General features: G+C 49.5%; 3 protein-coding genes across 5 annotated transcripts; all 3 read right to left on the bottom strand.

Annotated features, from left to right (window-relative positions):
* Window positions 1–667: 667 nt before the first annotated feature.
* On the bottom strand, window positions 668–7,411 carry LOC144949859 (uncharacterized). 2 transcript variants are annotated; one of them, XM_078879846.1, is made up of 5 exons: window positions 7,314–7,411; window positions 6,069–6,174; window positions 3,824–3,907; window positions 3,251–3,388; window positions 668–1,780 (listed from the first exon to the last, which is right to left on the bottom strand). In XM_078879846.1, the coding sequence occupies exons 2-5, from the start codon at window positions 6,172–6,174 to the stop codon at window positions 702–704; spliced, it is 1,407 nt and encodes a 468-aa protein (XP_078735972.1). In that variant the 5' UTR covers window positions 7,314–7,411; the 3' UTR covers window positions 668–701. The 2 variants fall into 2 exon arrangements, with proteins under 2 accessions (XP_078735972.1, XP_078735971.1); XM_078879845.1 differs by lacking the exons at window positions 6,069–6,174; window positions 7,314–7,411 and having other exon boundaries at window positions 3,251–3,876.
* Window positions 7,412–8,653: 1,242 nt separating this feature from the next.
* Window positions 8,654–14,309, bottom strand: LOC144949845 (uncharacterized). Of its 2 annotated transcripts, XM_078879812.1 has the most exons (4): window positions 14,237–14,309; window positions 12,381–12,492; window positions 11,914–12,054; window positions 8,654–11,061 (listed from the first exon to the last, which is right to left on the bottom strand). In XM_078879812.1, the coding sequence occupies exons 2-4, from the start codon at window positions 12,490–12,492 to the stop codon at window positions 9,500–9,502; spliced, it is 1,815 nt and encodes a 604-aa protein (XP_078735938.1). In that variant the 5' UTR covers window positions 14,237–14,309; the 3' UTR covers window positions 8,654–9,499. The 2 variants fall into 2 exon arrangements, with proteins under 2 accessions (XP_078735938.1, XP_078735937.1); XM_078879811.1 differs by lacking the exon at window positions 14,237–14,309 and having other exon boundaries at window positions 12,381–12,802.
* A 2,715-nt stretch (window positions 14,310–17,024) lies between these two features.
* Window positions 17,025–26,697, bottom strand: LOC144949850 (uncharacterized). The gene is made up of 6 exons (XM_078879820.1): window positions 26,651–26,697; window positions 24,568–24,673; window positions 23,525–23,608; window positions 22,088–22,228; window positions 21,071–21,196; window positions 17,025–19,475 (listed from the first exon to the last, which is right to left on the bottom strand). The coding sequence occupies exons 2-6, from the start codon at window positions 24,671–24,673 to the stop codon at window positions 18,193–18,195; spliced, it is 1,740 nt and encodes a 579-aa protein (XP_078735946.1). The 5' UTR covers window positions 26,651–26,697; the 3' UTR covers window positions 17,025–18,192.
* Between the last annotated feature and the right edge of the window lie 805 nt (window positions 26,698–27,502).

Raw genomic sequence — 27,502 nt, 5'->3', positions numbered from 1 at the left:
CTGAAAACTTGGTATACTTATGTTACTGATGAAAATACTATATTATATCATAAAAAAATATATTTTTAAACATTTTTTTTATGTTTCGGATTGGGTCTAATTGTCCACGCTCAACTGACATTGGCTGTAATTGACCACGGTCCCTTACGTTATGGTAAGCTTCGGCGCCACTTCCTGGAGTCGTGGAATTCTGCTATTACTCGTACGGTACATTTCATTAAAGCGTATTTTTAAAAAAGTTTTTTTAAAATATTACTTATTTGTTTATTAACGCAGAATGAGATGTTGTTTCTGCTGTATACCCGCCGCTGCGTACGCGTGAAAAGTAGCTCTGCAGCGTGTGTGATGCGGCTCTTGGAACTATTTTGGTCAAAGGAAAATTACAAAAAAAATGTTTCTCCTCCTTCTTCTCTTTCTTCTTTGAAAAGTTGGCCGACCCCCTCTTGCTCTAGAGCAAAAGTGCTTAACCTGGGGTGCACGCACCCCCTGTGGGTACGAGATGCCCTTTTTGGGGGTGCGAGACATAGCTGTTATTTTTCTTCAGAAGGTAAATAATCGAAAACACAAATTAAGCACGGCCACACGTGAGCACAACTAATTTGTTTAATCAAACCCTATGTATTTATTAGCATTGTACATTTTTTACGATTGAGAACCAAAGGGGCGCAAGGCTTGCAGTAAAGGTGAAGGACCGCCCTGCTCTAGAGCAAGGTTTTCATCCTCGAGTGCGTCGCCGAATGCCTATTCAAAGCCGACATCCTGCTGAACGCCTTTCCGCACTCCCGGCACGCGTGCGGCCTCTCGCCCGTGTGCGTCCCGTAGTGCGCCTTCAAGCTGGAGCGCTGCGTGAAGCCCGCGCCGCACTCCTCGCACACGTGCGGCCTCTCGCCCGTGTGCGTCCGCGCGTGCCTCTCCAGGCCGGACAGCTGCGCGAACCCCTTCCCGCACTCCCCGCAGGCGTGCGGCCACACGCCTGCCCTCGCCCTCGCGTGCGCCTTCACATGCCTCTCCAGGCCGGAGCGGTGGGCGAAACCGCGGCCGCACTGGTCGCACGCGTGTGGCCACTCGCCCGTGTGCGTCCTCGCGTGCTCGTCCAGGTGGTAGCGCCGCACGAATCCCCGGCCACACACCAGGCACGCGTGCGGCTTCTCGCCCGTGTGCGACGCGCGGTGCTCCTCCAGGTGGTAGCTCTGCGCGAACCCCTTGCCGCACTCCTCGCACGCGTACGGCCTCTCGGCTGCGTGCCTCTTCGCATGCGCCTCCAATTCGGAGGGGCGAGCGAACGCCCGGCCGCACTCAGGACACGCGTGCGGCCTCCTCCTCTCCGCCGCGTGCGACGCAGAGTGCAGCTCGAGGTTGTAGCGGTGGGCGAACGCCCGGCCGCACTCGGCGCAAGCGTGCGGCCTCCCGCCCGCGTGCGCCTTGGCGTGCTTCTCCAGGTTGGAGAGGTGCGCGAAGCCCTTGCCGCAGTCGGCGCAGGCGTGCGGCCACATGCCCGTGTGGGTCCGCGCGTGCGTGCTCAAATTCGAGAGCGTCGCGAACTCCTTGCCGCACTCCTGGCAAGCGTGCGGCTTCCTCCGATCGGTGGTGGCGGCGGCGGTCGCGGCGCCTTCGAGCGCCTTCCCGCAACGCGCACAGGCTCGCGCGATCTTGTCGTCGTCATCGTCGTTCCTGTCATCGGCATCGTCGCTGTGTTGCGCTTTGTCCGTCGTTGTTCTGCGGCCTCTGCCCTTGCCGCACTCCTCGCACAGCAGTTCTGTCGTCGCCATCACTTCGTCCGCTGTAGCGCGCGTGTTTAACAAAACGGTGCAAACGGCTCGATTTAACCGATGTGCGGGAAAAAAAACCTACGATGAATGTGAGATGTGGTCACCGGTAACATTGTATGGCTTAAAGCTTTCGTGACTGCAGGAGTTCATACTCTGTGGTTCTTTCTGTAAAGTCACGTAGATAGAAAAATAACTAATAGATCACAACGTTTCGATAGCAACACAAGCCATCGTCTTCAGGGGAAACAATACAGCAGGCGGACTGCTGAGGCAGGAGGAAACGTAGCGAGAGAGCTACTGCAACCATAAGTTATATACGTTTGTGGTGGGTACAACCCAAGGGTAAGTGGGCGAGACTAGGGATGGAATTTGCAAGTAAATGTAAAATCGCAGAGCTAGTATACCACGGCTAATCTGAGGGGACATGACTTCAACCGAGAAGATGGATGCAAAATGTAGCAATCTTTGGAAGGACGTTGATCAACCAGATATAGTTTTAACTGTTGTGTTGGCCGTCTCTCTGAGTTTTACATTTCTAAATTTGCTAAGTTTGATATCTTTTTTCTCTCTCTCACCTTGTTCCCTCTGAAAATTTCACCCCCACCCTCTCGCCCGTTACGGCAGCCCCTCCCCCTCCCCTCCCTCCCCCCCTCGGATTAGCCGAGGTATGCTAGCTCTGCGATCTTACATTTACTTGCAAATTTTATCCCTAGCCCCGCCCACTTACCCTTGGGTTGTACCCACCACAAACGTATAACGTCTGGTTGCAGTAGCTCTCTCGCTATATTTCCTCCTGCCTCAGCAGTCCGCCTGCTGTATTGTTTCATCTGAAGACGATGGCTTGTGTTGCTATCGAAACGTCGTGATCTGTTAGTTATTTTTCTATCTACGTGACTTTACCAAAAGAACCAAAGAGTATGAATTCCTGCAGTCACGAAAGCTTCAAATCAAGATTGTATGGTTTGTTCACTGTACGCGTAGGCTTTCACGGGCAATGTAATTTGAGTTCGGGTTCGACGACCACTTAGGTACAATGTCCAGAAGGGATGGCACCAGTGTGTATGTACGTTGCACTTCTTTCGCACCGTACGCAGCCAAGTGTGCTAATCGGTGGCGTGGGGGAAAGACAACACACTAAACTAAAAAGCAGTTCTAAAGAAATTCGTTTTCAAACTACATTATGATTTAAAAGTGCATCATAGCTCCTCCAAGTGGCTTCCTTATATCGGAAGGAAGACCATCCCAGATGGCCGCAGGAGTGCATCTGAAAGCGCTGCTTGATGATGCGGTGACCACCATCTTTGTTCCATGGCCAGCCAAAAGCCCCTGCTGCTGCGAGGATGACCGGAGATGGCGTGGTGATGATGGTGAATGCTCCTTGATGAGATCAGCGAGTGATTGTGGTTCTTTTTCTTCTGCTCACGCCGCAATTTCCAGAAGTAGCACGACTACGACGTATGGTCGGTGATGGGGACTCTCACCTTCACTCGTGTCCTCCACCGATAACTCCACCTCGATGAAGTTCTGGTCCGGAGCATCCGCAAGTCTACGGCAATCGCCCGTCTCCTCCGGCTGGCTCTCGCCAGCTCCTTCGACTTTAACAAACTTCACATCTGGAGCTGTGATTTTGAAAATGGGAGAGCATGGTGGGGAGTATAGTGAGATGAGGGGGGGAGAGGTCGGAGAGTGCGTGGAGGGGAGTAAGTGACGGGGGAGAGGTAGGAGAGTGCGTGGAGGGGAGTAGAGATGAAAGGGGAGAGGTAGGAGAGTGCATGCCTGTAGACTCAACACTGTCCAAAAACTAACACTCTCCATAGATTCAACACTGCCCATAGACCCAACACTGCCCATAGACTCAACACTGCCCATTGACTCAACACTACCAATAGACTCAACACTGCCCATTGACTCAACACTGCCCCCGCACCTCCAATTAGCACGGTTGGCTACAAACGGTGCGAAAGAAATTCAACATACATACACACGTACGTACAAACTTGCCTGAGTTTTGCCTCTGATTCTGGCATCTCCCTGCCTGTAGGAAGGGGTCTTACCGTCTTCCTCCGGTTCGGTTTTCACCTCCATCCTCAGTGTCTCAGCGCCCGGGCTCCTTTCATCCTCTTGCTTCACGACTACTCCTGTGCATGAGTACAAAGATCCATGTGTAGCCTTAACAGACTCTTGGGTAAATGGGTCTGGAATGCTATCGCCAATAAACTGCAACTTGAATCACTACCTATGAGATCTTCACTCAAAACTGCTCTAGAGGAGTTGTACACCCCAAACTGCCACTGCCATTCATTGGCCTAAAATAAAATGTTTCGCTCTGGATGATCGCTGCAAAGTATGACCTGTGTTTTGATTTAGTGTGCTGATATTAATGGTGCATTGCAAATGTTTGATACTCCGACTGATGCTCCTGCTGTTGTGGAGTGACGCATGCAGCCAGCTATGGCTGCAGGGTTTGGTGGTACATGTTATTTATGTCGTTTATTGTGAAAATTCGGTCACAGTTCCTATGATCACTGCTTCATTGCTTTTATGGCTTTATTTTGGTGATTTCGAAGTTTTTTGGTTTGGCCATGTATTTATTGTTTGTTGTAGTACGGAGTTATACTTAAGGCCTTAATCGAAGTTGTCTTGTGGTTGTTGTTGTTTTACTTGCATCCCACTGGGACTTTTGCACACAGCGTTGGTGGTGTACGGTGCTTTTTCTGCAAAATTTTGTTGTCTTTTCTTGAATTTTCTGTTTGCACAGTCACATAGTCACTTTAAGATGTTTTCTTGTTCATGTTTTGTTATTTTGTTTTTTGCGGTTGCACCCGATTCAAGAGCTGAATGGTTCACAGGGCTATACCTAACAAATGAACTTGAACTTGAAACTTGAACTCGCTGTTAGCGAGCACCGATGAAGCCAAAAAAAGCAGACCAGGGGGTGGGTGGCCAACACCACGTCCGACCGCCTTTGTCTCCCTATTGGCGATGTTTACACACCGTACCAGGTACTCATCTGAGGCTGATTCGACCTTGGGGAGGCCCAGGTACCGGTTCAGATAATCGTCAACGGTGTTGGCAGTGAGTGGGAAACGAACTCGGGTCGCCGGGTTCGTAGTGCAGCACGCTAACCACTACACTACCGCTCCCGTTCACATGCACGCACACACACCAATACCAATACTCGCCATTCGCCACTGAGTGACGGTAACCTCACTATTGTGCCTGTGCCAGGCCAGGTGCACGTTGAGACCATGTGAAGTGTCGAAGGTTTGCTGACAGGAGGTCTCAGGATAGACCCATCAGGTGCCATGGGTTGGCTGACTGAGATGACTAATAGATGCATCAGCTGTACCCCCGACTTTGCCAACTTACTGTATTTTATCCGCCCGGCACTCCACTCATTGTTGTGAGCTTCGCTCCTCTGCCCTCAGTTGTTGTTGGAGGGTGACTGCCTCCGACTGCCCAGTAATGTCCTTCACAAGCCTCCTCCATAGTGGCAGATTTTAACACTGCTGGTATCAATCTTTGGCAAGTCCACTCAACTCCAGATCCTCCTGTACCGCATCAGTCCATCTCTTCTCCAGCCCGTGTCATGCCCATTTGTCCCCCTCTATGTGGGCAAACAGAAGCTGCTTGGGCATGCGGTGGCTAGGCATGTGGGTTACATGACCCAGTCAACGCAGCCTTGCCTGCCAGAGGAACTCACTGATAGGAATGTGTCCAGATCTTTCAAGGATTTGTGAGCTCCTCAGACAATCCAGCCTGATTAAACCCAGGATGGAACAGGAAGGGCATGACCGTGGCCGAGAAGACAGATTCCATCTCCTCAGCAACTTGGGCCCACTACTCACGGTACTGGAATTGTAAATGTTGTCGTGGGTTTACTCTCCGACATATACTCTAAACGCATGACGTTGATTCTAAATGTGGAGGGGAAAAACCGGAGGGACCCAGAGAAAAATCCACGCGACCATGGGGAGACAGACACACGCAAACACCAAATATACAGACGAACCTATGACCTCCTGTATATCAGGCAGTTAACATCTCGCCATGGTGTCGCCCATACAATACATCTCAGTGCATTAGATGTATCAGTGCCCTCTTGTGCAAACACGTAAACATTAATTGAATGCACGAGGCATGCAGAGCAGATCCCTGGAACAGCGTTCGAGTATTTCGAGAGTTGCATTCGGGGTTAAATGCCCGTTTCGCTGCATTGTCAAATAGCGCCGTGACAGTTACGTACAAAAAAATAATAACAATTGGTTTACAGCCGATGTTTTGAAGGCAGAATCTCACCAGCGAAAGCAATTTCACGATCCACCGTCAGGTCAGGAGCCACTCCTGGGTTTGGATGCTCTTCCTTTTCCTGCTTGACGAACGGCAATTCGAAGTGTGAATCCATCTGAGGAAGAGCGGAGAAGCGCAGAAGAGTTTGATTACCCATTGACAGCCGCCCCTGTTGTCCCCGGCGCCGGAATCTCTCCGTGGAAAACTCTAAAATTCCCATGGGATAGATCGTGGATAAGCAGTCACCCCCTGAAGCGCGTGGAAATTATGGGGACACGCACGAAGACAAAGATCCCCCGAGTAGCCTACAACGAACTGTTGGGTCAAGTGCAGTTAGCGAGCACCTATGAAGGCCGGCACTGCACACGACGGGGTGGGTGGCCAGCACCACGCCCGGCCGCCTTTGTCTCCCTCAGTGGCGATGTTTACTGCACACCGCACCAGGTACTCATTTGAGGCTGAGTCGACCTAGGGGAGGAGGCCCAGGACCGGTGCAGATAATCGTCACACCGGTGTTGGTGGTGGCTGTGAGGAGGAAGTGACCCAACAGTGATGAAAAGCAGGAGAAAAACTGTGTATAGTACTGTAGAGTGTATAGTGTAGTGTATAGTGTAGTGTATGTTGCATTTCTTTCGGGCCGTACGTAGCCAACCATGCCAATCGGAGGCACGGGGGAAGGACGACAAATTAAACACAAATATCAGTTCTAAATAAATTCCATTGAGGAAATGGTGTAGTGTATAGTATAGTAGTGTAGAGTATAATAGTGTAGTATATTGTATTGTAGTGTAGCGTACAGATTATGTAGTGTAGTGTGTATTGTAGTGTATAGTGTAGTATATAGTGTAGAATGTAGTGTATAATAGTGTCGTGTGTATTGTAGTGTAGTATGTAGTGTATAGTGTAAAACGTGGTGTATAGTAGTGGTATGTATTATAGTGTATAATGTAGTGTATAGTACTGTAAAGTGTAGTGTGTAGCGTAGTGCAGAATGTAGTGTATGTAGTGTACATCTTAAGTGTATAGTGTAGTATATTGAACTTCTTTCACACCGTACGTAGCCAAACCGCGCTAGAGACGTGGGGGAAGGACAACTGACATTGTGATTCTTAAACGTGTTCTTGTTAGTTGTAATGCTCAGCCTTTGCGGCTCTACAAGCCGCCTGGGTGTCAAACCACGCCTTGCAGAGGTAGTGCTAAAGTTATTTGACCATACTTCCCCACGCCCTGTTAAGGGCGAGTTGAATGACTCACCACCCCGTGTTGTGTCTCTCCACGTCTATGTCTCTCCACGTATCTGTGTTTGTGTCTCTCTCCACGTCTCTGTCTCTCTGTCCTCGTGTTTCTTGTAGCCCCGCCCCCCATTCACCGTCCAGCAAGCGACAAGATGCAGCGCGAGACGCAACAAAACGAAACGAGCCCATCCCTGGCCCGACCTGCTCAAGGAATCCGATTGGAGTCCACGAAGCCCTGATCCAACGAGGGGGCGGTGCCGGCCGCCATGTGGGCGTGACCTGGAGCGGGTCACGTGGGTGTGCCAAGTTCAGCGGTGGGAGCACCCAAAATGGCCACGTTCTGTTGACGCGACAACCCTGACTCGTTGGCTGCGTCGGGTGGTTTCGGGTTCTAACGACACATTTATATATTTACGCGATCTAACCCAAAATACCTCTATTATGGATGAAAAAAAACATGTATACATATTAAAAGAGCGCAGAAGTGTGGTCACCACATCTACGCCTCTATATAAGGAACGAAACGGGTGGACTTCTCCACAAATCTGGCTGTCGGCTGATGAAGCTAGTTGTAATTACTGGCGAAACGTCGTACTCAGATTGTAAATGTTGTGGCTTGGCTCTCCAACACACCGGTGAAATTTGCAACAACGTCACGCGATACAATGACGTCAAGCAGAAATGCATATGACGCGTTGCCTTCATCACGTGACTTCATTAAACCCATGCTTTACTCGTGGATACTCAAATTTGCCAGGCCACGGTTAGTAAATTGTTATACAAACAACAAAACCGTGAAATAACATGAAACTGCGGTTGACAAATCCACGGCTGGCATGAAAGAAAATAAACTGCGGAAAATCAACGTGGTTTCAGATCGGGAGGGAAATGCAATGGTCAAATATGTGTAGTGACATGGAATGGGTCACTACGTAGTATAGCGCGGGTTGCTGGCAGAGAAGGGGATCTGCAGTTGCAGCAGCCCCGTCTGTCGGCAGGTCATGTGATAAGTCAGAGAGAGGGATGTAGAGGGGGCAAGTGAGGTAGTAAGCCCGGGAGCCCGCGAGTAGGTTCGATAAAGGGGACGTGGCCAGGGCGGAGCGAGGCGACGCTAGGAGAATAAAAGGGGACCCCGGGCGAAGGCTCGGGGCTGTTGCTTGGACTGGGATCCTGTTGTGCTGCTAGGGTCTTCGTCGCTGTCGATGTCTTCACCTTCTCGGCATTGTCAGTCAGGCAGTCTGCCAGCTGTCCTGACTGAGAGTTGTAGTTACCTCTTGTGAGCTGTGAAGTGCCTTCTACTCCCAGTGTCTCTGAGTGCGTCACTACATATGTAAGGCATATCACAGAGAAAACGTTAGATTATGGAAAAGACATTTATGCATGTTTTGTAGACTTTTTCACAAGTATATGATTTGATGATAGGCAGCCATTAACAATAATATTAATTCGGAATGTAACAATTCAGGTGTGAAATACATTTTTTTACGCTAAGCATACATGCATCAGACCATGCGCTTTGGAATGATCTTCAAATTGATGTTTATAGTTTTTTGTTTGTTATATCCTGTGAAAAAAAACGTTACAGCACTATCGTGTCCGCAGTCATAAATAAAAGAGCATTCAAAAACAATCAACGTCGCTTTACATTAAAAAAGAAAACGCTACAACAGTGTGTTCTATAGAATGGCTGTTCACAATATCGTCCAATGAAAACCGCGTCCCACAATCCTTTGCACAATGCGTGTTCTGGTTTTCGTCTTTTAACCGGGATTGACACACACAAAATACTCTTTCCAACTCTCCTTGTACGACTGTGTGGCACCTCGCCAATTCTAATCTAATTGTATCTTCATAGAGGCAGCGCCTTCAATCAAGGCGCTCTCTTTGACATAGCCGAATGAAATGGCGACGCAGAATGGATGTTGTTGGCACTCGGGGGAAGTAATATGAGGGTATTTACAAGTGCGTAACAGCAGCGATGGAGGGGTGCTTCAGGGGGATCACGAAAGGGGCTAGAGGGGAGAGGCGGGAAAGAGGAAGGGAATGAACGATGGAGAATCGGTGAGGCTTTGAGAGAGGAATGGAAGGGGGTTAAGGAGGGGGACTGCTTAATAAGTCTAAATGCGCATACTATGCAAAACCCTCTCCACAATCCTTGGACACGTTTTGCTTCTCCCTTAGGGTGCGTTCTAAAATGCCTTTAATTCAGTTCTCACATTCCTTTAGTAAATGTGGATTCTCCCTCGCGTGTGTTCTACAATGCTTATTTAACTCATTAAGTGCTGCAAACCCCTTCCCACACTGCTTGCACACGTGCGGCTTCCCACCGGTGTGCGTTCTGGAATGCTTCTCTAAATTTGAACGCTCCGTAAACCTTTTCTCGCACTCCCTGCACGCGTACGGCTTCTCGCCGGTGTGCGTCCTAGAATGGGTCTCTAGATTGTAACTCTGCGAAAATGCCTTCCCGCACTCCTTGCACACGTGCGGCTTCTCGCCCGTGTGCGTCCTGGAGTGTTTCTCCAAATTGGAGCGCTGCGTGAACTTCTTTCCGCACTCCTCGCACATGTACGGCTTCTCGCCCGTGTGCGTCCTCGAGTGTTTCTCCAAATTGGAGCGCTGCGAAAACCTCTTGCCGCACTCGTCGCACGCGTACGGTTTCTCGCCGGTGTGCGTCCTGGCGTGCGTCTCCAGGTTGGAGCGCTGGGTGAACCTCTTGCCACACTCCTTGCACGCGTGCGGCTTCTCCCCGCTGTGTATCCGCGAGTGGGTCTTCAGGTCGGAGGGCTGCGCGAAGCCCTTCCCGCACTCCTTGCACACGTTCGGCTTCTCGCCCGTGTGCGTTCTGGAATGCTTGTTCAGGTAGGTGCGCGCCGCAAACCCCTTGCCGCACTCCCTGCACACGTGCGGCCTCTCACCCGTGTGTGTCCTGGAATGGGTGTTTAAGGCGCAGCGTTGCGAAAACGCCTTCCCGCACTCCCTGCACACGTACGGCTTCTCGCCGGTGTGCGTTCTGGAGTGCATTTCCAAATGAGAGCGCTGCGGGAACCTCTTCCCGCACTCCTTGCACAGGTAGAGCTTTTCGCCGGTGTGTGTCCTCGAATGCATCTCCAAACTGGAACGCTGTATGTACCTCTTCCCGCACTCCTTGCAAACGTATGGCTTATCACCGGTGTGCGTCCGAGAGTGAGCCTCTAAATTGGAGCGCTTCGAGAACTTCTTCCCGCACTCTTGGCACGTGTGCGGCTTCTCGCCCGTGTGCGTCCTCGAATGCGTCTCTAAATTTGAACGCTTTGAAAACCCCTTCCCGCACTCTTGGCACGTGTGCGGCTTCTCGCCCGTGTGCGTCCTCGAGTGAGTCTCTAAACTGGAACTCTTTGAAAACCTCTTCCCGCACTCTGTGCACACGTGCAGATTCTTGCTGGCGTGCGTTCTGGAGTGCATGTTTAAAGTGGAATGTTTTGAAAACCCCTTCCCACACTCCTTGCAGACGTGCGGCTTATCGCCAACAGCGTCCGTCGCTTCGAGCCCTCTTGACTCCTCCGCCAATGCGGAATCCTTCCCGCGTGGCACACTCGGGCACGGCTTCTCTCCGCTCCGTTTCCCCCTGTTCGTGCGTGGCGCAGAGCCTCCGAGCTTGTTCCCGCACCGCACGCAGCCTCGCAGGACCTGGCCGATGCCTTGTGCCTCATCCACCTTCCTTCTTAACCGTCGGCCACGATCCGTCTGGCACGCTCTGCAAAGTAGTCCGGTTGAACTTCCTTCATCTGCTGCACACGAAAAAAAATGTAATAATGCAAAAGCGTGACGCGGCAAAAGAGTCCGTGGTGTGTGTGGCACAACTCCGGTATTTTTAAAATCAAAATCACCGCGGTGATATCACTGGGAGCACGATGGCAGTGCTGGTGGATGTCACTACGAAGGCTTGATTAGCAGGCACAAAATCGACCATGCAACAGACAGCGCAGAGACGGAGCCTCCATTGGGTATCTAACTAGACGAGAGCCATCTGTTTTTGGGCTGCATCTTCAGTTAATGCACTAGAGCAGGGTTTGTCAACTAAACGAAGGTGGTGGTCTTCTTCAGCTTGTGGGATAGAAGAAGGGTGGCATGGTGGCTTATGAGATGTTAACTACCTCACCTGGCATATAGAAAGCCGTGGGTTCAATCCTGACCCTGACGCCTGCTGTATATTTGGAGTTTGCGTGTCTCTCTCTCCTCGTGGTCGCGTGGATTTTTCTCCGGGTCCTGCGGTTTTTCCCTCCACGTTTAGAATCAACGTCAAGCATTTAGAGACTATTTGGCTGCTATAAATTTCCACGTCATAAGCCACCTCCGTTGAGCTATCATTTGTGGCCAGGTGGCTTCTGAAACAAGAGCTACACAGCTCAGTGGGCCTTACATTTGGTAAAAAAAAAATTGTTTCTGCTTTTTCAAATAATTAATACTTTACTTATTTGCTGCTTCTTCCATTATAATATCATATCACCCGTCTCAATACGTCAGAACCTCCAGAACACAAATTGTTCGTCCACCTCATTCACCGTAGCATGACGGAGATGCTGATTAATGATTCAGCAGGAAAACATTGCATTTTTCTCTGCAACCATAGTGGAACTCACCTTGACCAACATCTTCCTCCAGCAACTCCACCTCGATGAAGTTCCGATCTGCAGTGGCCGGGCATCCTCCATGGGGGCTCCCCGTCTCCTCTGGCATCATCACAGTGGGTCCCTCAGCTTTGACGATCTTAACATCCTGAACTGTGATTTGGTAAAAAAAAAAGCTCCATTGAAAACGAATTTCTTTAGAACCGCTTTAGTTTGTTGTCCTTCCCCCCGCACCTTCGATTAGTGTGGTCGGCTACGTACGATGGTGCGACAGAAGATCAATGTGCACACACGTACGTACATTGAGACTGGAGTGAGGTTTTCGTGAAAGCCAAGACAAGGGTTCGTGTATTTATCGCACGCGACGCAAGGTAACGTAGATTACTTAACCAACTCTCAGGGACACACAGAAGGCGGCTCCGTCCATCTCACTGGGGACGGGGTTCAGAGACACACAGAGGCGGCTCCGTCCATCTCACCGGCAGCATCGACGACGTCTTCGCGCTTTACCGTCAAGTCGGGCCACGTCCCAGGACACGCGCCGTCGTCGTGCTCTTGCTTGATGAACGCCACGTCGGGGTGAGGATTCATCTGAGGGGCAACGGACATCGAGAGCGGTGTCCGTCGCTAGTTGTTCAGAGGAGGTGGTGGTGGTGTGCCACCGTTGCCGATAAGAAGACTGCATCCTCATCTGCGGTGCGTGAGTCAGGGTGTCGCCACACATGATTTGAAACTGTTGGGGGGTTTGACAGAAGCACGACGATGATGATGATGGGGGGGGGTGTTGTTCAGGCAATCCTCGGTTTACGCGCTTTTGTCACTTTGGAATAAGGCGCGCTTTGTATTTAGACCCTTTTATTGACACGCACGAGACAGTTTTCGGAACGACGTCATCCGCAGCGCGACGTCCACCACCCTCGCCTGGCACCGCGACCCCAACGGCGTTGCCAGCAGCCAGTGCGGCGTGGGTTACAAGCAAGTAATACTGCATTTCTTTATCTGTATTTTACAGGAAGTATAGTAGAGTTTACATGATTTATTAAAAATGTTGAAGGATTATATTGTGTGTACATATATTGTATTGATATAAGAGGATAATAGAGGCGATTTTTTTCTGCGAGTGTGAGTGGAATCCCCTAACCCCCTCCTTTATCATTATTTCTGATGGGAAAATTGCCTTTGATATACGCGATTATGAGATACGCGCGTTCTGCCAGTAACGCATCTAACGCGTATGTGTCAGACACAGTAGGGGGCACAGGTGGTGCATCGGCCAGTCATCTCAGTCAGTCGACCCATGGTACCTGCTGGGTCTGCCCCTTTACCTCCTGCCGGCGGGCGTTCAACACTTCACGTGGCCTCAACGTGCACCTAGCCTGGCACAAGCGTCGTGGTGTCACGTCACCGCCACTTAGTGGTGAATGGCGGTTGTTGTTGTTGTATTGTCAGGGAGCGGTGGTGTAGCAGTTAGTGCGTTGCGCTGTGAGCCTGGCGAGCCGAGTTTGATTCCCGCTCACGGCCAACACCGGTAACAATTATTGTAACCGGTCTCGAGCCTCCCATAGGTCGGCTCAGCCTCAAACGAGTGCCTGGTGCGGTGTGTAGTAAACATCGCCACTGGGGAGACAAAGGCGGCCGGGCGTGGTGCTGGCCACCCACCCCCTCGTGTCCCGTTCTGGCCTTCGTAGGTGCTCGCTAACAGCACTTGGCCCAACATTGTTACAGGCTACACGGGGGATCTTTGTCTTTGTATTGTCGGGGGGGGGGGGGGGCTGCCAGTGGCCCCGGGCGGGCCATGCAATGAAGAAAACTGAGTGGATCGCAATGCGAATGTGAATTCACCTCTTGTAACAACAGTGAACACAGTACGAGAGTGAATCACTGTGTGAATGTGAATTCACCTCTTGTAGCTAACTGAACACGGTGCGAGGGAGTGGATCGCATGTGAATGTGAATTCACATCTTGTAACAACAGTGAACATGGTACGAGAGTGAATCACTGTACGAATGTGAATTCACCTCTTGTAACAGTGAACACGGTACGAGAGTGAATCACTGTGTGAATGAGAATTCACCTCTTGTAGCAACGATGAACACGGTACGAGAGTGAATCACTGTACGAATGTGAATTCACCTCTTGTAACAACAGTGAACACGGCACGAGAGTGAATCACTGTGCGAATGTGAATTCACCTCTTGTAACAGAAGTGAGCGCAATGCAAGAGCGCGTGAATCGCAGTGCGAGTCTAAATTCACCTCTCGTAACAACAGTGAACACGGTGCGAGAGAGACACACAGAGAGAGAGGGTGAATGGCGGTGTGAGTGTGAATTCACCTTGCGTCTTGAGTGAATTTCACCACCAAACTGCGAGGTCGCTCCAACGCAGCAGCAGTGACCACGCAGCAGCGCGGCGAGATGCGGGACAAGACGAACTTCGAGACAGGAGATGTCGACTACCTCGCCTGGTGTGCAGGAGGTCGTGGGTGCGATCCCGACCCTGACGATGCCTGCTGCTGTAGATTTGGAGTCTGCGTCTCTCTCATCATCATCACGGTGGCTAGGAGACAGAGGTGTGGACTCGAGTCATGTGACTTAGACTCGAGTCAGACTCGAGTCATGAATTTGATGACTTGCGACTCGACTTGGACTTGCATAACAATGACTTTGTCCCACCTATGAGATGTGGACTCGAGTCATGTGACTTGGACTCGAGTCAGACTCGAGTCATGAATTTGATGACTTGCGACTCGACTTGCATAACAATGACTTTGTCCCACCTCTGCTAGGAGATGTTAACTACCTCGCCTGGTACGCAGGAGGTCGTGGGTGCGATCCCGACCCTTACGATGCCTGCTGCTGTAGATTTGGAGTCTGCGTCCCCCCCCCCGCCACATTTAGATTCAACGTCACGGTGTTTCGAGTTATTTGGCCGCTGATAAACCTTTCCACAGGATCATAATCAACGATTTTTGGGTTTAGATCGCGTTATTTATAAATGTGTCGTAACCCTCCACCACCCGACACGGCCAATCAGTAAAAAAAGTGTCACGTTGACAAAAGACAAATAGTTCACTGCTTTAGCCCACCGGTGTGTTGAAGCGTGAAACCACAACATTTACAATTTGAGTACGACGTTTCGCTGGTAATTGCATCCAGCATCATCGGGCAATTCGCCAGAATGGTGAGGCTCTGCTGTGTCTCCCGTTCTTATATAGAGCAGCAGCAGGGTGACGTCATCATTAACTCATTAACTCATCAGGTGCAAAGATTTGAGGGGGGGGGTTATTGTAATTATATACTTGATTAGTAATAAGGCTATTGTTACGATGCGAGTTGTAGATTAGTAATCATTTGGAATGTGTTCTATTGTGATTATGCTACATTAATAATCAGTTAGTGCTTGTTTCCCTTATAAGGAATTGTAATGCATCTTATTTAATAATACGCTTCCAGGCCGCACTAAGCCTGTAGCTGTCTGAGCGATTAAAGTTATTTCTGTTTCTCTCAATCTCAATGGATTCTCTAATTAGTCTTTGCCAGTAGTAACTAGTTTTACACAACACTTCAACGTTGTCAAAATCAATTGAGTGTCCCTGTTGACAAGCATGTTCTGCCACTGCCGACAGTTGTGTTTACTGATTGGCCGTGTCGGGTGGTGGAGGGTTACGACACATTTATAAATAACGCGATCTAAACCCAAAAATCGTTGATTATGAACAATATTGGTCGCGAAAGCCTACGTGTTAAACTTTCCACAGGATGATGGTGATGAGAAGTTGGCACTTCGTTGAAGCTCTCATTTGTGAGGGCCAGTCGGCTTTACCTGGTAAACATGTTTTTTTATTTTGATTTAATGCTTTAGTAACTGCAGGGATTCATATTATTGGTTCTTTCGGTAAAGTCACGTAGAAGGGAAATAATACAATAATATACATTTTTTTTATATTTATATTATTTTATTATTTCCCTTCTACGCGACTTTACCGAAAGAACCAAGAATATGTTTTTTTAAATGTATATATGGTTGCCTTTCCGTGCATTGCGGCTCTAAGGGGCCGTCCATAAATGACGTCACGCACCTAGGGGGGGGGTCAGACATTTGTGACGAGGGGGGAGGTTTTAGAAATGTGACGTCACATCAAAATGCGCAACTTTAATTAAATATAGACAACACGTTCTACTTAATTAAATATACGTTTTAATGTTTTCTCCTACAACATCAGAGTGCAGCGCCACATTAAATACGCACTACAATGACAATAGTTTAAAGCGATTTGAAGCATGTTTCATTTTTCTTGGGGGGGGGGAGCTTTGTGACGTCATATTTGAGGGGGGGGTCTGACTTTTTGTGACGCCGTGTGACGAAGGGGGGGGGGTCAGTAAAAAATCGTCCAAAATCGCGTGACGTCATTTAAGGACGGCCCCTAAGGGGAGTGAAGTTATGCTCCAGCTACGTGTGACAAAACAGAATTGAGTATGGCTAATGTGGATATGTAAATTGCCACGTGACGACGGCTACTTGTAAACAGTTTATTACTTCGATGTACACATGCATATCATTGCTATGAGGTCGCAATCATTACACGCACACACGAAGTTCTTGCCATACATTAACCACACTACCTCGCTGATCTCGTCAAGTAGCATAAGCCATCACCACGTGAACTCCGGTCATCCTCGCAGTCGCAGCTTTTGGCTGGCAATCAAACAAATAGGGTTAACCACATCGCGCGGTGCTTTCAGATGCGCTTCTGCAGCCATCTGGAACGCTCTTCCTTCCGATATTAAGGAGCTATGCACTTTGAAATCATCATCAAGATTGACAAATTCATTTATACCATTGGAACCTCCTTTGCCAGTAGCAAAATATGATAATTGTTTTTTTACCATTTTATCTGGCAACAAAACTGACACCTTTTTTACAAGGAGTCGTGTTTGCATTGACCACAATACCTGCGGTTGGAATGCAAACAAAAAACACAACTCTGATAATGTATGCACTGTCCTTGAAGTTGATTGGTCCACACCCGAGACAGCTTTTCTTAGAGCCTAATCTCACATGGTGTTGGCGTTATCTGGTCCAACACCATGTGAGACTAGGCTCTAAGGACAGTGCATACATTATTAGAGTTGTGTTTTTTGTTTGCATTCCGACCGCAGGTATTGTGGTCAATGCAAACATGACTCCTTGTAAAAAAAGGTGTCAGTTTTGTTGCCAGATAAAAGGGTAAAAAAAACAATGATCAAACTCATTTATTTGAGAGCTGCTTTTGGTGTTCAGCTCGTTGTCCTTCTGCCGCACCTCCGATTAGCACGGTCGGCTACGTGCAGTGCGAAACAAGTTCGACGTACATTTTAATTCTGATACCAATATTATGATTCGGGCTGGAGACGACCCCCATTACACTCCACTTTCAATTAACTGAACTGCTACGGTGGTGAGATGTTAACTCCCTCGCCTGGTATGCAGGAGGTCGTGGGTTCGATCCCGATCCCGACGCATGCTGCTGTATATTTGGAGTTTGCGTGTCTTTCTCCCCGTGGTCGCGTAGATTTTTCTCCGGGTCACTCCGGTGTTTTCCCTCTCCAGGGTTTTGAATCAACGTCAAGCATTTAGAGAGTATTTGGCTGCTATAAATTTCCACGTCATAAGACACCTCCGTTGAGCTATCATTTGTGGCCAGGTGGCTTCTGAAACAAGAGCTACACAGCTCAGTGGGCCTTACACTTGGTAAAATAAAAATAGTTTCTGCTTTTTCAAATAATTAATAGTTTACTTATTTGGCTGTTATAAATTTTCACACGGTGATAAGCCCACGTCGTTGAGCTTATCATTTGTGATGGCCAGGTCGCTCATGAAAAAGAGCTAATACATAAGGGCTCAGTGGGGCCTTACCTGGTAAAATGAAAAGAACGTTTAGTTGAAAGTGAAGATTCTGATTCAACTGGGATATGATTGTTGTAATACAATAATTGCATTTCATCTGCGATTGTGATCAAGGGGAGAACATGGACACTCCAAATATACGGCGTCAGGGTCAGGATGGAACCCACGCCGTCATGCATACCAGGCGAGGGAGTTAACATCCCCTAGCTCCCGCGGCACGCCAATAAGCAAGACGGGCATTCCTCGAACTAGGAACTCCAGATTTACGTTTTTTTTGCTTTTACAAAATTTGAATTGAGCGTTCCAGAGAGGGACTCACCTTCTTCACCAACGTCCTCCTTTAAAGTAAAAAAAAATAGTTTTAAATAGTCCCATTTAGTTTCACTGCGACTCATCAAGACGCTCACTCCGCGGCGTGCTTCAGCACGTGCTTCTCCAGATTGGAAAGATGCGCGAAGCCCCTCCCACACTGCGGGCACGCGTGCGGCCACTTCCCCGTGTGAGCCCTCAGGTGCTCTTCCAAGTTAGAGCGCCGCACGAAGGCCCTGCCGCACTCGGCGCACGCGTGCGGCTTCCCGCCGGCGTGCGCCCTCGCGACATGCTCCTCCAGGTGAGAGCGGCGCGCGAACCCCTCCCCGCAATGCTCGCACGCGTGCGGCCGCTCGCCCGCGTGCGCCCACGCGGCGTGCTCCTCCAGGGTGGCGCGGCGCACGAACCCCCTCCCGCACTCGTGGCACACGTGCGGCGTCTCGCCCGCGTGTATCCGAGCGTGCGTCCGCAGGCTGGAGCGCGTCGCGAACCCCTTCCCGCACTCGTGACACACGTGCGCGCGCTCGCCCGCGTGCGTCCTCGCGTGCGCCTCCAGGGTGGAGCGCTCCGCGAACGACTTCCCGCACTCCTCGCACGCGTGCGGCTTCCTGCCCGGCTCCCCGCCCGCGCGCGTCCTCGTGTGCGCGTCCAGTAGGGGGCGCGTCGCGAACGCCGCCCCGCACTCCTGGCCTGCGTGCGTCCTCGCGTGCGCGTCCAGAGCAGAACGCAGCTCGAAGCTCTTCCCGCACTCGGCGCAGGCGTGCCCCTTCTCACCGGCGTGCATCTTCGCGTGCCTCTCTAAGTCGGGGTGACGCGCGAAGCTGTCCCCGCACTCCCCGCACACGTGCCGCTTCCCCTTGGCGTGCGTATTCGCGTGCGCCTTCAATTTGTAGCTATACGCAAACCCCTTGCCGCACTTCTTGCACACGTGAGTCCACTCGCCCGTGTGTGACATGGAGTGCGCGTGCAACAGGTAAGGCGTCGTGAACCCCTTGCGACAGACTTCGCACACGTGCGGCTTCTCGCCCGTGTGCTTCCTGCAGTGGATCTTCAAAGTGAACCACCGTGTGAAGCCCTTCCCGCAGTCTTTGCACACGAACGGCTTCTCGCCCGTGTGTATTCTCAGGTGCGTCTCCAAACTGGAGCGCGACGTGAAGCCCCTCCCGCACTCCTTGCACTTGTGGTTCTTGCCGAACGTCGAGGAGGCCTCTGGGCGCGACGGGGCGAACCCGAGCGCCTTCCCGCACCGCCCGCAGGCTCGCGGGGTCTGCCCAGCGACGCGCGCTGCTCGCTCCGTGTCCATGCCGGGGCGTCCACCCTTGCCGCCGCACTCCTCGCACAGGGCCTCCGTTTCGTTTGGTTCATCCGTTCCGTTGTCTAACACAAGGAAGAAGAAGTAGAGCAAAAGTGTGAGCGTCGGACGTCTGGCAGGTCGCAGGGTGGTGTGCGGGTGGGTGTCCCTTTCACCGCCAAATCTCGGAACGTGCGCGGAGCAGCTCAGCGTTAATTTTATTTAGAGAGAGGCGTAGAAGCAGCAGTAGCTCTGTTGTTTTTCCAAAGACGTTGTTTCTCACCGCAGAGAACCGTAGCGACACGACCGCCGCCACTCTACGATAGCTTGTGCCAAAACTTTGCCACATGCCCTCCCTGCGTGGCCTTCTGGTGGGAGCCTGGGTCTACCGATAAAGTTACTTTGTTTTAGTTCTGATGACGTACACATGCACACGTACGCCAACCGGGAAAAAAACTGATGACGTACATATGTGCGTCACCGTAATGGGAAATGGTTTAGAAAGGAAACCAAAAACAACGAGAGATGTTTTCGTTTTTTTTTACTCTACGGTACTCCGAACCCCTTTGTTTGCGCCTGCTGTGCCCCACAGACACCCAAATAATACCGACGGCGCTTCCTTCTCCTCGTGCCCGTAAATGCAGTAAAAACGGGATGCGATTTGGCGATTGTAATGAACGAATGAATGAATAAATACGTCCGACATTTCTCTGCGACGTGATCACAAGTGGGACTCGCCCACCTTCGCCGGCTACCGCTATGAATTTCCACACGACCACGACAACGATGATAAGCCACCACTTCGTTGAGCTATCATTTGCGATGGCCAGGTTCCTTCTGAAAAAGAAGTTACATAGCTCAGTGTAGGGCCTCATGCCTGGTAAATAAAAAAAATTGTTGTAAACAGGGACTCCTCTACTTACGAATGAGTTAGTTTCCAGAGGTCTGTTCATAAGTCCAATTGTTCGTAAGCCCAAATTTACTCCTGTTGATTATGAACGTGTTCATAATAAAGTTTTTGGGTGAGATCGCGTTATTTATAAATGTGTCGTAACCCTCCACCACCCGACACGGCCAATCGGCAAAAAAAAGTGTCACGTTGACAAAAGACAAATAGTTCACTACTTTAGCTCACCGGTGTGTTGAAGAGTGAAACCACAACATTTACAATTTTTGAGTATGACGTTTCGCTGGTAATTACATCCAGCATCATCGGGCAATTCGCCATAATGGTTACGACACATTTATAAATAACGCGATCTAACCCCAAAACGTTTATTATGAATAATATTGGTCGCAAAAGCCTACGTGTTAAACTATAAACTCGTTGTATGGCATGTACATTAAACATGCGGAAAGGCTTTAAAAGTTGTATAATCTCTTGTAGACGTAGATGCCACTGGTTCTTCGTGTTCTTCAGATGTAGATGCCATCACCGCCATCTATTGCACGGCGGTTGAACTTACGACTGTCGTCCGAATAGGAAACTGGGCATATGGACAGGTTTGTTCGTAAATCTCTGAAAGTTCGTAAGTCGAATGTTCGTAAGTAGAGGAGTCCCTGTAGTTGTCGACTTTATTACTGTGGGGTGTATTGCAGCACTGTTGAGCTATAATTGGTGATACAACAAGAATTTATTACTTTTCTTGTTATTTAATCCGTGATCAAAGCAGTAACTCGCCTTGACCGATGTCCTCCTCTGACAACTCCACCTCGATGAAGTTCCGGTCTGAATTGGCCGAACATCCTTCGAGGGAATAATCTGCCGTCTCTTCTGGCCTCTCACCAACTTGAACAATCTTCACACCTGGAACGGCGATAAAAACAAGAACAAAAACCGTACCGCTTATAATGTGTCTTTCACACATGGAAATTCTGATAACGTTAAAACGGTGGAAGGAGATCCCAGTGCAAAGTTACAGGGCCAGATGACAATGAGGAAGACGCTGCAACAGTTACAGTGTTTATAAGAGTGTCATGCGATGCCGATAATGTTCGTGTCATTACAGTGCTACTGTTAGTGACGGTGGACCCCGGGGCAGCGTTAGTGTCAGTCGATCTCAGTACAATGTTGCAGTGTCGGTAGACCCTGGTACAGTATAACAGTGAGAGTTGACCCTGGTACAGTGTAACAGTGACATTAGTCCCCGGTGCAGTGTTAGTTAGAGCAGTGGTTCTCAATCGGGGCTACGCGGACCCCTGTGGGTACGTGGCGATAATGTCCCAAGAGGGGGTATGTCGAGAGGTGATTTATAAATGCGTGTGAAATTATATCACGCGTGAGAGAGTCATTGGTGAATAGTCACGTCGTGTGAATCTGCCAATATAAAATAGCTAGGATAACGATTAGATCCGTATGGTGACCCAGAGTGATATAAACGACCTTTCGAAACTATACTCTTTAGTTCTTTCGGTAAAGTCACGTAGGTGAAAAAAAAATAAGAATAAAAAAATAGAAATAATCAAATTAAATCACGACGTTTCGGAAGCAACACAAGCTTCCGTCATCAGGTGGGACCACAGCAAGAAACAAAAAATTACTGTCATCAGGTGGGACAACCACAGCAATAATTTTTTTTTTACTGTTTCTTGCCCCAATAAGCAAGACACAGGCATTCCTCGTTGTACGAATTCCTCCATGTACGTTTTTTTTCCCTTTTACGAAATTTGAAATTGGGCACTCCAGAGGGGGACTCACCTTCTTCACCAACGTCCCCCTCCGACAACTCCAACTCGATGAAGCTCCGGTGTGAAGCGGCCGAACGTTCCTCGAGGGAATCAGCCGTCTCCTCTGGACTCGCACCGCATCCTTCGACTTTAACAATCTTCACGTCTGGAGCTGCGATTGAAAAAAATGCACCGTTGCCTTTGGATTAACGAGGTCAAATGCATCCGATAAACGGGCAAAACCCCAAGCAAAAAACACCACTCACATCCGTCAGCAATGACGCAACAATCGCTGCCGACATTAATGTGCAATGTAGAACTGCTCGTTGTTGTGTTTAGTTTGTTGTCCTTTCCCCGCACCTCCAATTAGCACGGTCGGTTATGTACAGTGCGAAAAAAGTTCAACATACATACACTACACTATACACTACATACTAGACTATACACTACACGATGATACACTACACCACTATACTGAATGGAGAACTAATTTCTTTAAAACTGCTTTTTAGTGTTTAGTTTGTTATCAATCCCCCGCACCTCTGATAAGCACAGTTGGCTACGTATGGTGCGAAAGATGTTCAACATACATACACTACACTATACACTACTGTGCTCTACGATACACTATACTATACACGACATACTACACTATACACTACAATACACACTACGCTATACACTACACTACACACTAGACTATAACTAAAATATACTACACACTATGCTGCACACTACACTATACACGACACTATACAATATGCTACACACTACACACAATTGTACACTACACACTAGACTAAACACTACACTATAGTACACACTACACTATACACTACTATACATTACACTACCCTATACACGACAATACACACTACACTATACACTATGCTACACAATACGCTACTGTACACTACAATATACAATACTTTACACGACGCATGTACGTACGAAGGAAGGCCATTGCCCCAAATATTGCCCATTCTGTAGTTTTCCTTCCGGGGTAGTGCGTGTTTACCGATGGTTTCTTGCTTTACGCCGTTGTTGATGTGTGCTTGTGCACCACTGCCCAACGCAGCATCGCCAAACAATCTGCCCAACGATGGAAGGCGGTCAAACCGGCTGGTCGGCTGATGTTTCTACCGAAGGATCGTATCATTATTGACATCTCGTCGTTGTCGTCGTCGTTTGGCTCCTCCCTCAAGACCTCACGCCTCTTCTCCCTGGCCCCATCTCTAGGTCACCCACCGTAATTCCCGTTCCCACTGTACCTCCCTCCCCATACCCCCATCCCCGTCCCCCTCCCCTCTTTCCCCTCCTCCTCTCACATGCCACCGTATCACTTGTAGCTAACTGATTGTACCATTTATAGCTCTTGTAAAGCGCCTTGGATTTCAGGCACTATATAACTTTAATATAAGATTCCAGCTCTGCCTTGCACCTTAGGAAGTGGGGGGGGATTTCTTACCATCTTCCTCCACTTCCGTTTTCACCACAATCCTCAATGTCTCAGTGGCCGGACTTCCCGCATCTTCTCGTGTCACGACCTCCCCTGCACACACGTGCCGTGCGGTCACTCGGCTATTAAGAGTGAGTGAAAGTAAAACTCTGTTGTATGCAGGGTGCTTCAATGTTCAACACTTCTGAGAATTTGCAACAATACCACAAGAAATGTGCTGGCTCCGGGCTCTGGAGACCACCTGGAGAAGATTCCAGGCAACGCGTTGACAATGATGGTGAACAAGTGGAGACTGTTTTGACTTTTTGAAGCTATTAACATTACATTTGTTATCATGTTGCAGTGTGTTATTATCCGTTCATTTTCCATTAAAAACGATAGTCCCATAGAAGTATTAAAAAAAATATTTGAAGCACCCTGTATATATAGAGCCATTTCACAACAAGGCCTCAGGGCGCATTACAACAGAGTCCCGGCAACATTAAAGCTAAAGAGACAAACAACCCTCAACGCAGACGGACGCGGCTTTTTGGCTCGCCGGTCACCATTCTTCAGGCCGGAAAAGACGGTGCCCCGAGGCTCGCACAAGGCCATGCGGGAGGGCATGTGGCACGATTTTGGTGTCATGTACGCTGAACTTATTTCGCACCATACATAGCCAACTGTGCTAATCTGTGGGTCTCTGTAGGTCTCTATGGGTGTCTCTGTGAGTCTCTATAAGTATGAGTGTATGTGGGTGTCTGTGTACTTGTGTATGGTGAACTTATTTCGCACCGTACGTAGCCAACCGCGCAAATCGGAGGTGCAACAACCAGCTACTGTAGAGTAGCGTGGCGGTCGTGTCGCGAGGGTTCTGTGCGGTGAGTAACGACGTCTTTATAAAAACAAAAGCACTGCTGCTGCTGCTATGCCTCATTCGAGATAAAATTAATGCCGAGCCGCTCACACGCGTTGCGAAATTCGGCAGTGAACAGGACACCCCACCAGCACACCACCCTTCAACTTGCCAGACGTCATCGTTGAACGGGAGAATAGTTAATAAAGTGTCTCACCGGCATCTGAATGTTCACGTTTCACCGTCAAGTCAGACCACATCCCGGCGATTGGACTTTCATCGTTTTCTTGTTTGATGAACGGCAACTTGAGGCGTGACTCCATCTGAGAGAAAACAATAAGTAGAGACTCAGACACCCGACTGAATGCCATTCGCCACTAAGTGACGGTGACGTCACCACGGCATCTGTGCCAGGCCAGGTGCACTTTGAGGCCACGTGAAGTGTCGAAGGCTCGCCGACACGAGGTCTCGGGACAGACCCAGCCGGTGCCATGGGTTGGCTGACTGAGATGACTGGTAGATGCACCAGCTGTTACCCCCTCATGTGCCAAATGTGCACATGATCCTTATGGCGGTACCCCGGGGTACCAAATAATATAAAATGGCCGAGGCAATTAAATATTTTATTTCTGGGACACTATTTTTTCCCCAGGGGTTGTACTTAACTCCGTGATTGGGGTACGAATCAATCCGAAATCGGTGCCACTCCGCGATGTCGAAACGCAGCGAGGATAATTGCGCCGAAACCTTGAACGCTCGCACGCACCATGGTGGTGCATCGTGTTCAGCTCGTGGAGATGAGTCGATTGCCGCATCGCTGACCATCAACAGAGACTAAATATGGCTGCATCACGGACATTATGCGAGAGCCGGGGTACTATGGTACCCCGGGGTACCGCCATAAGGCTCTTATGTACACACACAGCAGTATATTCCCTCGTTATTCACGAACTTGCGATTTTGGCTATCCGCGAAATGCATCTGGAAGTCGACACGATTACTGCATGGAGAGAGAAAAAAGAGAGCGAGAGAAGTGGTGAGATAAAGGGATGAGCGATAAAGTGATGAGAGATAGAGTGATGAGACGAGGGGAAGTTAATTTATAAACTATTATATTATAATAGTTTTTTTACCCTTTTATCTGGCAACAAAACTGACACTTTTTTTACAAGGAATCATGTTTGCATTGATCACAATACCTGCGGTCGGAATGCAAACAAAAAACACAACTCTGATAATGTATGCACTGTCCTTGAAATTGATTGGTCCACACCCGAGACAGCTTTTCTTAGAGCCTAGTCTCATATGGTGTTAGACCAGATGACGCCAAAAGGCGCACGTGTCAGTTTTGTTGCCAGATAAAAGGGTAAAAAAACAATTATCATATTTTGCTACTGGCAAAGGAGGTTCAAATGGTATTATTTTATATTTTAATATGTATTTGCTTCATGTCTATACCCATTTTTTGTGTTCTTGTGATACATTTAATTTAATATCTTATTTTATGTTTTTAGTTATTTATGTTTTTAATTAGTAAAAGAAAAGATAGGCTTGCCTAGGACAATATCGTTACGCGCGAAATGTGCTATTCACGTATCCCTGGTCGCGGATGACTGCAAACACGAAAGACAAAGATCCCTTCCCCCCAGTGTAGCCTGTAACAGACTACATCATGGGACCTCTCTTGCGAGTATCAAAATATAATAATAGGTTTGACCCTTTCTGGCAATTACACAGTTGTGTTAAGATGTTTAAACACTAAACTGAAACCTGGCTGGGTGGGGAGGGGTGAGGCTGGGTGGGGAGGGGCTGGGTGAGGAGGGGTGGGACTGGGTGGGCAGGGGTGGGGCTGGGTGGGGAGGGGTGGGGCTGGGTGGGGAGGGGTGGGGCTGGGTGGGGAGGGGTGGGGCTGGGTGGGGCTGGGTGAGGAGGGGTGGGGCTGGGTGGGACTGGGTGAGGAGGTGTGGGGCTGGGTGGGGAGGGGTGGGGCTGGGTGGGGAGGGGCTGGTCACCCCGTGGTGTTCTTATAAAACTCGACGTTTAACCTACTCACGCCGGCTTGTGCCCGCCCTCACAGTCGGGCATATTTGCGGAATACACCACGCCCTGGCCGTTGACCCTGCAGGCCATTGACCGAGCAACTCAACGTTCCTACCAGCTCCCTCCGCAGGAATGTGTTTAATTCACCTCTTGTGACAAGTGAACACGGTGCGAGAGTGAATCTCAGTGTGAATGTTTCATTCGCCTCTTGTGACAACAGTGAACGAGGTGCGAGAGCGTGAGCCGCGGTGTGAATTCACCTCTCGTCTTGATTGAATTCTCTCACCGCCGTTGCTTACAAAGGGCGTCACAGTCGGAGCGACGAGATGCGGGGACAAGACGAGTAGATGGGGGACAAGATGAGATGGGGTACAAGACGAGTAGATGGGGGACAAGACGAGCGGGTGGGGGACAAGACGAGATGGGGGACAAGACGAGGAGATGGCGAACAAGACGAGATGGGGGACAAGACGAGTAGATGGGGGACAAGGCGAGATGGGGGACAAGGCGAGGAGATGCGGGGACAAGGCGAGGAGATGCGGGGACAAGACGAGATGGCGGACAAGACGAGGAGATGGGGAACAAGACGAGTAGAACTCGTATATAACCTTAGAGCCCCACAGAGACCCATACTCATCTATACTTCCAGACACCCAGAGTTACGGTGACTCATATAGAATCAGAGACCCATACTTAAGAGAGAACCAAAGCCTCAGAGATCCAAAGACTCATATAGCAACAACCGCCATTCGGCACTAAGTGGTGGTGACGTCACCACGTTGCTTGTGCCAGGCTAGGTGCACGTTGAGGCCACGTGAAGTGTCGAACGCCCGCTGACAGGTCACGGGGCAGACCCAGGTGCCACGGGTCGACTGAGTGGCCGATGCACCACCTGTGCCCTCTACTGTGCCAACTTGCTGTGCTTTAGCAGCCCGACTCTTATAGAACGAAAGAGACCCACAGAAACCCATACTCAAGAGTCGGCCAGAGAACCACACAGATTCAGAGATGCATATAGAACCAGACTTATAGTGACCGACTCACACTCACGGAGACCCACAGAGACCCAGATAAGTGTAACACAATTTTTTTCCTAGGTAGTGTTATTTTCT

Source organism: Lampetra fluviatilis, chromosome 55 (genome assembly GCF_964198595.1).
Source record: "Lampetra fluviatilis chromosome 55, kcLamFluv1.1, whole genome shotgun sequence".
In the NCBI taxonomy this organism is placed as follows: domain Eukaryota; kingdom Metazoa; phylum Chordata; class Hyperoartia; order Petromyzontiformes; family Petromyzontidae; genus Lampetra; species Lampetra fluviatilis.
Note: the sequence above shows the minus strand (reverse complement) of the source record. Positions and strands in the feature narration are given on the sequence as shown.

Excerpts from the sequence above, each read along its gene's own strand:
- LOC144949859 (XM_078879845.1), bottom strand. The coding sequence starts at position 3,674 with ATGGGCAGTGTTGAGTCTATTGGTAGTGTTGAGTCAATGGGCAGTGTT. Across the intron at positions 1,781-3,250 it reads GGTGGAGGACACGAGTGAAG|CGGACGAAGTGATGGCGACG; the intron begins GTGAGAGTCCCC and ends CGCGCGCTACAG.
- LOC144949845 (XM_078879811.1), bottom strand. The coding sequence starts at position 12,510 with ATGTCCGTTGCCCCTCAGATGAATCCTCACCCCGACGTGGCGTTCATC. Across the intron at positions 12,055-12,380 it reads AGACGTCGTCGATGCTGCCG|TTCAGGATGTTAAGATCGTC; the intron begins GTGAGATGGACG and ends ACCAAATCACAG. Across the intron at positions 11,062-11,913 it reads GGAGGAAGATGTTGGTCAAG|CAGATGAAGGAAGTTCAACC; the intron begins GTGAGTTCCACT and ends TTTCGTGTGCAG.
- LOC144949850 (XM_078879820.1), bottom strand. The coding sequence starts at position 24,673 with ATGGAGTCACGCCTCAAGTTGCCGTTCATCAAACAAGAAAACGATGAA. Across the intron at positions 22,229-23,524 it reads AACGGAAGTGGAGGAAGATG|CTCCAGACGTGAAGATTGTT; the intron begins GTAAGAAATCCC and ends TTTCAATCGCAG. Across the intron at positions 19,476-21,070 it reads AGAGGAGGACATCGGTCAAG|ACAACGGAACGGATGAACCA; the intron begins GCGAGTTACTGC and ends TCCTTGTGTTAG.